The sequence below is a fragment of the Hyalella azteca genome, unplaced genomic scaffold (genome assembly GCF_000764305.2).
Source record: "Hyalella azteca isolate HAZT.00-mixed unplaced genomic scaffold, Hazt_2.0.2 contig1311, whole genome shotgun sequence".
Classification (NCBI taxonomy): domain Eukaryota; kingdom Metazoa; phylum Arthropoda; class Malacostraca; order Amphipoda; family Hyalellidae; genus Hyalella; species Hyalella azteca.
In genome coordinates this window covers 156,349-167,077 of record NW_025931632.1, presented here as the reverse complement: position 1 = coordinate 167,077, position 10,729 = coordinate 156,349, and the positions used below count along the sequence as shown (strand labels likewise).

General features: G+C 40.0%; 1 protein-coding gene across 6 annotated transcripts in view; it reads left to right on the top strand.

The window, feature by feature from the left end:
• Window positions 1–246: 246 nt before the first annotated feature.
• The window catches only part of LOC108677142 (transcriptional coactivator YAP1), a 69,476-nt gene continuing 58,993 nt past the window's right edge, over window positions 247–10,729 (top strand). For all 6 annotated transcript variants that reach the window (XM_047882134.1, XM_047882129.1, XM_018165303.2 and 3 more), the window contains exon 1: window positions 247–837. In XM_047882134.1, the coding sequence (XP_047738090.1) occupies window positions 320–837 (518 nt within the window). In that variant the 5' untranslated portion in view covers window positions 247–319. The remainder of the gene's footprint in view (window positions 838–10,729) is intronic.

The window sequence follows — 10,729 nt, the reverse complement described above, 5'->3', positions numbered from 1 at the left end:
GTAGAGCGTATCGGCCTGCCCTTAAACTCAAAATTCACAAATATTGCGCAGCGATACACTTTATCCGTTTATCGAAAAAGAACAGGTTTGGATTTAATATGAACCATACTTAGATTCATTTTCCTTTATAAGTATTATTATATTGGGAGTGGGTTTTCTCTGTTGCGCAGAAAACGCTGTTTTGTCCAAACCACGCGCACATTCTTTCATCAGCCCGTTTCAGTCAGTCGGATCTCAGTAGTCTACTAGACACTTGTGAGGGTGGAGGTGCGGTGTTGGCTTTCTCTTCAATGTTGTGTTAGAAATTTTCCTTCTCACAATGGAAACCTCAGAGCACGAAGACAAGGTTGTAGGAGAACCACAGAAGGGTAGCCATGTGGTTCATGTCAGAGCAGATAGTGACAGTGAACTTCAGGCTCTGTTTGATTGCGTTTTGAAGCCTTCCAAACAGATGCCGCTTCAGAAACCATTCAAGATGCGAAACTTGCCTGCCTCATTCTTCAAACCCCCTACCCACCGTCAATCTCCAGCGCCCACAGTGACCCATTCGAGAGAGAGCTCCGCAGACTCCACTTATGGCGGAGGCGGTGGTGGAGGCCCTATAAGAGTTGGTGGAGCTATGTCTCCGGCTGCTGCTCCTCTTCCACCAGCTCCACAACACTTCCGACATCATTCCTCTCCTGCATCTTTGCAGCAAACTTTTGCAGTGGCACAGCAAACCAACATTGGTGGACATGCCAAACAACACTCCTATGATGCCCTTGCTGAGGATATGTCGCCACTGCCCCCTGGCTGGGAACAGGCTCGTACTCCACAGGGACAGATATATTATTTAAAGTGAGTATATCATTCTTTTTAGATGGTCATAGGGTCATAAAACTTGTCTATTTTTACTATAATTTATGAACAATGCTTGACAAATCTTGTACAATTTCAAATATTAATTGAATTATTAGAAGATAGATTTGGATATTACCCTTGTTGGAAAAGAGGGTAATTTTTAAAACTAAATTATAAACTGCATTTATTCACAAAAGTGACAAAATCAACATTTCATTATTTGTTTCCTACCTATTTGTACAAGTAGGTAGAGCAAGAAGCATGTAACAAAATTAAGAAATTCTACGATATCTAACCACAAGAATTATTAAAGTGAAATATTCCTATCCATAGCAGATCATGAAAAGAAAAGCACTGCATAAGCTTCCCAGAATGAGCAGAATCCCAGTAATGCACATTTACAGTTATTAACTGATGGGAACCTGATGAGTAAATTGTTAATGGATTTTAACTCTGCTCATGCATGAAGCTTTCTAAGAAGTGGCAAGTTCTTCAAGTGGCCTAAAACAAAATCATTATTCTTTTTGAGGTCCTAAAGTTAACAATAGGTATGTTATTCTATTATTTTTTAACAAAATGGCTGTTTTAAATGGTCTTTTTGACTCAACAATGAATATTTTTATTATATGTATTATTCACTTGAGATATTACATGCTTTCTGCATTACTGTTGATTGTAAAATATCTATGGTGCAGAACAAGTGTTAGTACATTTGTTTCAAATATTCTCAAATTCAAATCGAAAATTGAGGTGCCTGTAATAGAGCAAATTAAGCTGACAGTTGAAGCACAAAAGCTTGACTATGAATTTATTGAGGAGCTATCTAGATTATATGCTATAAGGAAACCTAAAATTTTCCAGCATATGAAGATAGGCTTTATGCTTTCCAACTTACAGTTTCATTTGATTATTTGGTTATACCTAAATTCTTTTTTTTTTGCCTACATGAAATTTTTTTGTTGCAACCTGCCTACCGTACTCTGTTTATGTATGCAAAGCTGCATTTCTTACATTTTTATTGTGGATCTGCATTTGATTTATATCTCTTTATTATATGTATAACTGTTTGTATATTGTTTTAGTCAATCTAGTGGCTGAGTAAATTAGCTCAGCTAATCTACACAATTTGCATTGAATTTACACAATCATATTCTATTCTAGGAAATTCACCTCACTGTCCAAAAAATTTACCTAATATCTCACAAAATAAAACTCATGTTCCACAAAATTGATATTGTATGCCATGCAACTTTATCCTTATTATACAAATTCAGAGTTGTCTCCTGATGTACACTACAAATAATTAATACACTGTTTTCATGTATATTATGTTTTCTTCTCGTTTGCCGCGCTTCCTACTTGATTTACTTCACCCACTCCCTTTTCCACTTTCTATCCCACTTACTCTTCCTTCCCTTCCTAGATATGACCTCGCGTTAGTCATCTCCATAGTTTAGTCGCTCTCCAGCCCACGTTGCCTTGTATATCCATATACTTGTAGCCATCGCCATCGACCATCATTTCGTCACTCAGAACGCATACGTCGTTTAATCATCACCTTCCGCGCAAAACTTAAGCGCAACGCAAAAGTCACCCTGTATTCATCACCAATCGCGCAACATTTCATTACTCTTCATGCAAAAGTGACCCTATATTCAACACCTATCGCGCAACATTTCATCACTCGCAACGCGCATTTCGCTCCGTATTCATCACTCGTCGCGCATCACTCAGCCTGCGCGTCAGTGTCCGTGTGTGGGAACAAAGTCCGTGAGAAGCACCGTTGAGACCTGCCCCTCTTGCTGCCCAGTTTCTCGACCAGTTGATCAAACATCAATGAAAGCTCTTACGATGGTGACTATCAGGTTTTGCGGTACTAAGGGAAAACTCAATCATTGCTATTTTACAATGAGCTACGCGCATTTCGGAATCATTTGGTGTTTTTCAATGATTCTTTTATTTTCTGTTCAAATATGAGATTTGTTTTTAGCGCATTTTCTCGTTTATGGAAAAAGGCGCTATCGTGCTCGTCATGTCCGTCCGTCCGTCCGTGACTTCACGGACGGACAGACGAGAAAATGCGCTCTCTGTCACTCACTGCAGTGAGTACTGACCTATTTTTTTCAATCATTCTTATAATAAATTTTGAAAAGTTGCATCGGCTTTCGGTGTCTGGTTATGTCCTGGTCGGAACTGCATTGTAGTATTAAGGCCGCACGTGCCAGGCTACACAATTTATACAGTTTGCGATGTAATGAGTTCTCAGGGTGCCCCGTGAGAGGGCATGAATCTTTGGCGGGACCCCGCAGCATGATGAGCCGGCCTAGCATTTCCTGTCGCGCGCCGGGAGGTCGCGGGGCACCGTGAGGCGGTGACTCGAGCAGCGCGTTACTCCTGCTGCTTCACTCGCTATCCTTTTCGCGCTGTGCGACTGATTATCATGGGCCGAGTCGCTACACGTGATTATGGGCCGAGTCGCTACACGTGATTATGGGCCGAGTCGCTACACGTGATTATGGGCCGAGTCGCTACACGTGATTATGGGCCGAGTCACTACAGTGGCTACACGTGATTATGGGCCGAGTCGCTACACGTGCGCTGTGAAGGATTAGTAGCTCACTACACATTTTAGAAGCGTAACGATGGACGTCGAAGGCCACGATATATAGATTCAAAATTGATACATGAGCAATATTATTGATAGTTATACACGGTTAGAACATTATTAATAAGCTGCCTGCGCACTAGGTATATAAATACGGAATGATCTACAGATCTAACATAACTAATTGCCCATGACATCGGGCAGTGACTCAAGACTCGTTTAATAATGTGTATGAACACAATCAAAGCTCGAATTGAAATTTATTTGTGAATGTCTTGAATTAATGTGTTTTTTCATGCTCGTTGGTGGTCATTATGTTTGATTTATTTTTTATTTTCGTTCTACGTTTTTCTACGAGTGCGAGCTGCAGGACCTGCTTTCGAATTCTTCGAATTTTTGCCAATGCTCTTCGTGTTCAGTTGCATCGGTCAACTTGAGCCTCGTGGACGAGTTTTTGTGCCTAATTGCCTTCATTCTTTTACTGTGAATCATGCATGAAATTCTTCTCGGAAATGTGACTTGTATATTCTCGATGTTAGCTGACGAATGTTTTCATCTCACGTCCTGTGCGACTGGTTAAAAATTCCACGCATGAGCGTGCGCTTTTTGTCGAAATCTCAAAAAATGCTACCAAATTCCTCACTTATTTTTTAAAGCTTTTTAGTATTTTTTTCTCTAGTGAACGTGTGAGGAAAATGACAGAGCATCGTGCTCACAGTGATCGTATTTTAAGAAAGAATTAGTTTTTTTTTATTTCATCTTGCATTCAAATTAACGGAAGACTATACACTCAACGCTCACAGTGGTCCGTGTTTCAACGCTTGGAGCAGTAAGCGTCTTTGCCGGACCGTTTGTAGAAAGAAAACGACCGAACCTTTAGTGCTTGCGCTGCCCTTCAATCAATTAATTATTGAAGGCTGAGACCGCATGTCGCTTGGGCCGTAGTTATCAATCACAGTGACGCGCTCGCATGCATGTTTCATGAACAGAAAAAATTTACTCGAGGGCATCATGATTTGGATTTCGGACGAAAATGTTGTCGGTGCACCCATGTGTCTCTTATGGTTAATATTTAATCTCGGAATGCACGTTTTTCCGCGTTTGACATCTGTATTCTGCTCTGGGAATACTTGCTTTAAATTTGGTTTACTTTTCTGCCAAGTATAAATAGAGCAGTCATCCCCAGTGTACATTTATTGAATGATGAAGATTGCTATTCGTGCGTGTGGTCTTCTTTGTATGGTTCTCATCGGGTTTGGTGATGCGCGCTTATTTATTGATAAGTTAAAATAAATCATACTTCAACTGAGGACCTGAAACATTTATGAACACTTTTAATTCACATGAAAAAATGAATGTTTTTTTTCTGTTAGCGTAATAAATTTTCATGTGAACACGTCAATTTCTAGATGTGAGAAAAATTGTTCCTCATTCCAATATTTAAGCAAAATAATCGTTGAGATTAATTATTGTCTGCTCTCCAGGCCGCCACCAGATCCATATGAATATTTTGGCGTGGTATTTTTAGGTACCGTACGAGTTAAGATCAGTTTTTCGAATCTATATCAACATCTGCTCATTATAGAAGATTTTGCCTTATAAGTCTGACTTATAAATGCAGTTCTTGATGTTAAATGACGACCGACTAAATTAATTTATTGTCCAGCATTTACTGCCTTGTGGCCGTAGAGTGTGACCCCCTTCCACGATCGAGCTTTGATGGCGGTTACGTGATATGTAGCCGTCATCAGCCTATGGTTTGTAGGCCGCCTAGCTGTTTGAAGTGAAAATATTTCACGATTAGTTTTAAATATCTTGGTAAACTTGACACATCTCTTTGAAAGATTCACTCGGAATTTTTTACGAAGTTTGTAAGCGATTGACTACAAAGTAACAGTTGAGATATTGGCGAAAATGAGAGTGCTTGCTTGTGGCACGAGTGAATTTTTTATATAACCAAATATTTGCTTTGAACTTTTGGTTTTTGTACAACTCCAAGAAATCTGGAACCACTGCTAGAATTATATGCAAGATTTCGATGAGGCGATTGTTTATTTAAGTTCAGCGCCACCGTACAAGCTAGAAGAGGATCAATGCTAAACAATAATTCCAAAGGTGCAGTGCACGCTTCTCGTACAACTAGGCATTATGTCTGTTACTCCGATTCTGTATAAAAGAGCTTATCAATTTATTCTACAAACGCCCTGCATAGGCCGCACATGTTGAGCAAATGTAAGACACCAATCGCTCTACCTACGCCTCAAACTTACTGGATCCTAAAATAATGTTCCCGTTATTTCTTTTCATTTATGTTACTATCCGAATTATTATTTCGCACAAATTTTATAACCGTGGTTCTGAAGCTAAGCATGTGCAGTTAATTGGTCGATTTACGTATCTTTATATGTGATTAGGTCTCGTCAAATGCCAAAAAATAATAACAATGGTATAAGTGATTGATGATTTAACTATTGAATCCTCGAAATCTTTCGTGCATCGCTTGACTAAACACATGTGGTATAACTTGTGTTAGCATAGGTAGTGTTTGGTATTATCATCGTAGTACTACTAAACACATGGTACAAGTTGTGTTATCATTGTGTTAGGTATTACTATCGTAGCACTAAACACATGGTATAAGTTGTGTTATCATAGTGTTTGGTATTACCATCGTAGTACTAAACACATGGTACAAGTTGTGTTATCATTGTGTTAGGTATTACTATCGTAGCACTAAACACATGGTATAAGTTTTGTTAGCATATTGTTTGATATTACCATCGTAGTACTAAACTCATGGTATAAGTTGTGCTATCATAGTGTTTGGCATTACCATCGTTATGTTATCATAGTGTTAGTTATTATCATCATAGCACCAAAAACATATGGTATAAATTAAGTTATGATTGTTGTACTAACTGATCGCCATCTTATGTGCTCAAGCGCGCGCGGCGCCTGGAAGCGCTTGCCGGCGGTAGCGTGCATATGTCCAGCCAGCAACACGTGGTGGGTGCGAGCTATAGCGTGTGTTGTAGATGCCACACCGTCCCAGACGCTCGACCCTTTCGGTGTGTGAGGCACATTTGACGAACTATATTAATAATTTACCTCGTGTGACATCAGCAGGCTCTGCTAGAGTACAAGTATGGTTTGAGTTCTACGAGATAGTCGGCTTATGAATTGGTAGTATTTTGTGTGTGCTTTTCACCTACGTTGCAAGCTCGGCACCTAAATTCTCCTGGGGGATTTTAGTACGAATCTTCCGCCTTCCTCTGCGGCGTTGATTTGTATGGATCCGATAGCGCCAGCTGAACAATGTATTTTTGCACACATCTAGCCGATCCCGGTCTTGTGAATGACATGTCACTAGGAATGTTCATAATTAGATTAAGTAATTCCTCAGTTATGAAGTTGGAGTTGATCGATGTTGCGCGTATTATTCATACGTGATTATTTGAAGCGTTGGTTGTATTGTTGGAACTTATTGTACATTTTGCTTATAAGTTTCCGAATAACCTTAATGCACTATAAATGTCATCGTTTTTTAATAATTCCCATAATGTTCGCGCGAATGTGTGTTGTCTGTCAAACTTGCTCGCTCCATTAAATTTAAGACGCCAAAGCGTTTGCTTGCAGCGCGTAGTGAATTCACATGAACGATTTTTTCTTGTGCGCTGAACTCAAGTCTTGGTGGATCGCAGTTCCTGGTGCACGCGCCAACGGCCATACCACGTTGAAACCGCTTCTCACGTCCATGTGCACGTTTCTCGTGGCGTTGTTCATTTTCTATTGCATGGCATCACGAGAAGCGCGTGAAGGTGAATAGGCGTGGCTGCTACGCCTATTACGCCACGGGAACCTTCTCTTTGCTGCATTCCAACCTCATTCCCACCTCATACCTGCCTCATTCCTAATCTCATTCCAACCTCATTTCCGTCTCATACTCGCCTCATTCCCACCTCATACCAGCTTCATTCCATACCTCATACCCGCCTCATTCCAGCCGATTGGAGGATATTGCTGGGCCGCGGCACCTCGATCCTGAAATCAACCATTACATTATTATGCATCCTCCGACGCCTATTATTCTAGATTCATGAGCCTGTATTACAGACATGCTTTTCCACTGAATTGACGATCTTCATAGAATTTTGATGAACTGACGAGTTAACTGAGCTCAAATTTATTTCATGTCTTTCACTTGATTTGTCGGCACGTGTTAACAGCTGCCCTGACATATTCCCGTTACCTATATGTTAATTCATCACGTACTAATTAAGCATTAGAAAGTAATTGAAATCGGAAGGGAATGTTGCTTTGCATACGAGTATACTGCGTTATAGTTAAAAATAATCTTTATCTAAACATGCGTTTGGAAATCGGCCAAACTTTCCTAGAAAATTGAAGATAGTGTTATGCCTGAATATTGGGCTAGACAAAACCTCGCGATTATTCATCAGAATATCAAGCAGGTGCTTGTATAAAGAAGCAGTGAATACTAGTCTGTCTTCACTCTTAACGTTGCAAGTGAACATGTATATAATCATATACATTAGGTCATATGCACTTGTCTCAATGTTCTTTATTCACATGCTGAAACATGATGGGCAGTCTTATCTGTTCAAGATGTCATGCCGTACACTAATTCTTTCTTTGCTGCAAAGTCATTGCTGTTCGTGCATTTTTACCGGACAAACGCACTGAACGCATCAAATCATTCTACTGTGGCTAAATTTTCTATGTCTATTTGAAGGTCTGCCCATGAGCCTTGGTTGGTAATTCTCAAGTTCTGCTGAATATTGAATTAATAGGTCCGTCGATGAATTTATGGTCCTTTGTGTTTCTGTTTTTAGTGATTCGGCCATAAAGCGTGTGCGGCTCGATGCTATATAAACACTCGTATTTTCTTGAATAGCCTGTCTCTTCCGGCGGCCTAAGGCGGGTAAATTTTCAATGGCAAGCAGAGTGGCCAAGGCCCTCTGTAATTGAGGAGTCTGACTTAATGAGCAGTTCTGAACGATGATACGTGGCCTAGTCTCATTTGCCTGATGTACAATTGTGTGATTGGCCGAGACTTGCGGGCACGAACAGCCTATTGCACCGTTCTTGCCAGAGATCCATCAATGCTGGTGAATTATTGAAGCTTCGTAGACAGCTAGCAACTTGCTATATTTGAGGCTCACTGGAGGGGTTACCGCCGCACCCAATTTGATATCATTCACTACAATTGCCCCTGATTTTCGTGACTCTGCTCATCACAACGAAAGTTGGTTGCTTCGCTTGCAATTTGCTTGCGTTCAATTCTTTTGGGGGATGCCGGAGAAACGTACATGGTGCAGCTCGTCATAGAAATATTCTGACTATGAAGGTCGTGCTTATGTGTTATCCAATGATTTGGCGTGACGTCGTTTGCCCATGACCAGCGCCGCTGTAATTCATGTTCAGAATCTGGCATGAAATCGTGCCATTAGTTAGTAGTCGTCATAGGCTGGCTTTGCGTCGTTCATATGTAATTTTCTCAGAGCTTCCTCAATGGTTTCTTTATTTGGAAGGTTCCTGGTATAAAGAACTTCTTCGGATATCGAAATATTTTTCGGATATTGTTAAGGTAGCTTTAATTAAATTAATGTGGCTAGAATGAATGTAACATTATTTACTTTAACAATATTGTCCAATTCGCTGCTCAGTTCTAATTAATTTATATACCAATTATGAAATTTCGATTTACTGTGGTTGCTTTAGCAGAGTTGCGTGACCAAAGCTAAGTGGCAGCTAGTGACCCGCTTAAAACTTCCTGTAATAAACTTGTGGCTTTCGGCTATTGGTATTAAAGTTGAGCCATGGCTCAAAAATTAATTTCTCGTCTACGTTGATGCATTTGTTTCAATGGCTTCTCAAGACCAGCAGTAAAACTTTTTTCCTAACTAATCCAATTACTTGTTCTAACTTAACTTGTGTGCGATCGTTGTGCGGACTTGCTGGCACTCAACGAAATATTTCTCACTGTAGGTCTTGCTAATGTCATTTATTTCTTATGCTATTTTCGAAATTGATGTCGTGACTCTAAATTGTGATTGTATGAGTTTTTCGTTGTGATGCGTGAATTATAGTTTATTACAGAGCAGTGCACGTAGTGTTTTTTTCGCATATTTTGACGTATTACGAGATTTCTGCATTAGGAAACCATATATCGGCGTTGAGTTTATATTGTTTTAGCTAATAAAATATCTGATAGATTCAAATGAGTTAGTTGATGTGGTTGGTTTATGTACTGCATCCATGGTTACGGGTGCGGTTGTGCGCTGTATTGGAAGGACGCGCGGGAAGCGCTCCTGCAAAACCTATACTGCACTTCCTGTGGCGGCGGCCGTGCCGAGGTGTGCTTGTGGTCACTCAGGTCTTGAGGTCTTGCATGTTTTAGGACATTGACCTCGCCTTCTATTTTTTTATTTTAACTGGAGCAGATGTCTCTACCTTGTGAAAGCGCTGCTAATAAAGGTTTGTTTTAAAAAGCTTTCAGAACATTATAATAGTTGCATGTTTTAGGACATTGACCTCGCCTTCTATTTTAACTGCAGCAGATGTCTCTACCTTGTGAAGTCGCTGCTTATAATTGTTTGGTTTAAAAAGCTTTCAGAAGAGTTTAATAGTCGATTTAGCGTGAAACTACTAACCGGGTATAAAATCGGGCTTTTTTTTACCGTGTGTCGGAGTTGCAATAATAATTTTACCTTAATTGTAAACGATGATTATTGAAGAGTCCGAAAGACATCAGTTTAAGTGTTGGTCAAGCATAGTAAGCACGGTAAGCTTCCTACATAGATTGGGCTTCTATCAATCTTTATAGATTAGAGTATCGCAATCACCGATCATCTATGAATAGTCGAGATACAACTGGGAGCTGCAGAACTGCTCTGTCACACTCCACTTTCATTGTGTTTTTCGCTGAGTTGCATAACCACATGCTTTATCTCAAGGGACTATTATATCTTCGTTAATTGAATGATACCAAATACTCAGGCAAATCTTATCTGCGATTATCGAGTACGTATAAAGTTTACTTATAAAAATGAACCTCGAGTAGAATAATACTTGTAGGAACAACTTCTAATGTTGAAGAGTGATTACCCTCGAATGCTGAGTAATATTACGAACGGCGGTGAACAATTTTTTTCAATCTTAACTAAATGTCACAATTAGCCGTTGAATTACTTGCAAAAGCGGCTAATAAATTGCGCTGAAGGCCCTGGCTTTCTTGTAATCGTGTAGGTAGTTTTGCGTGCG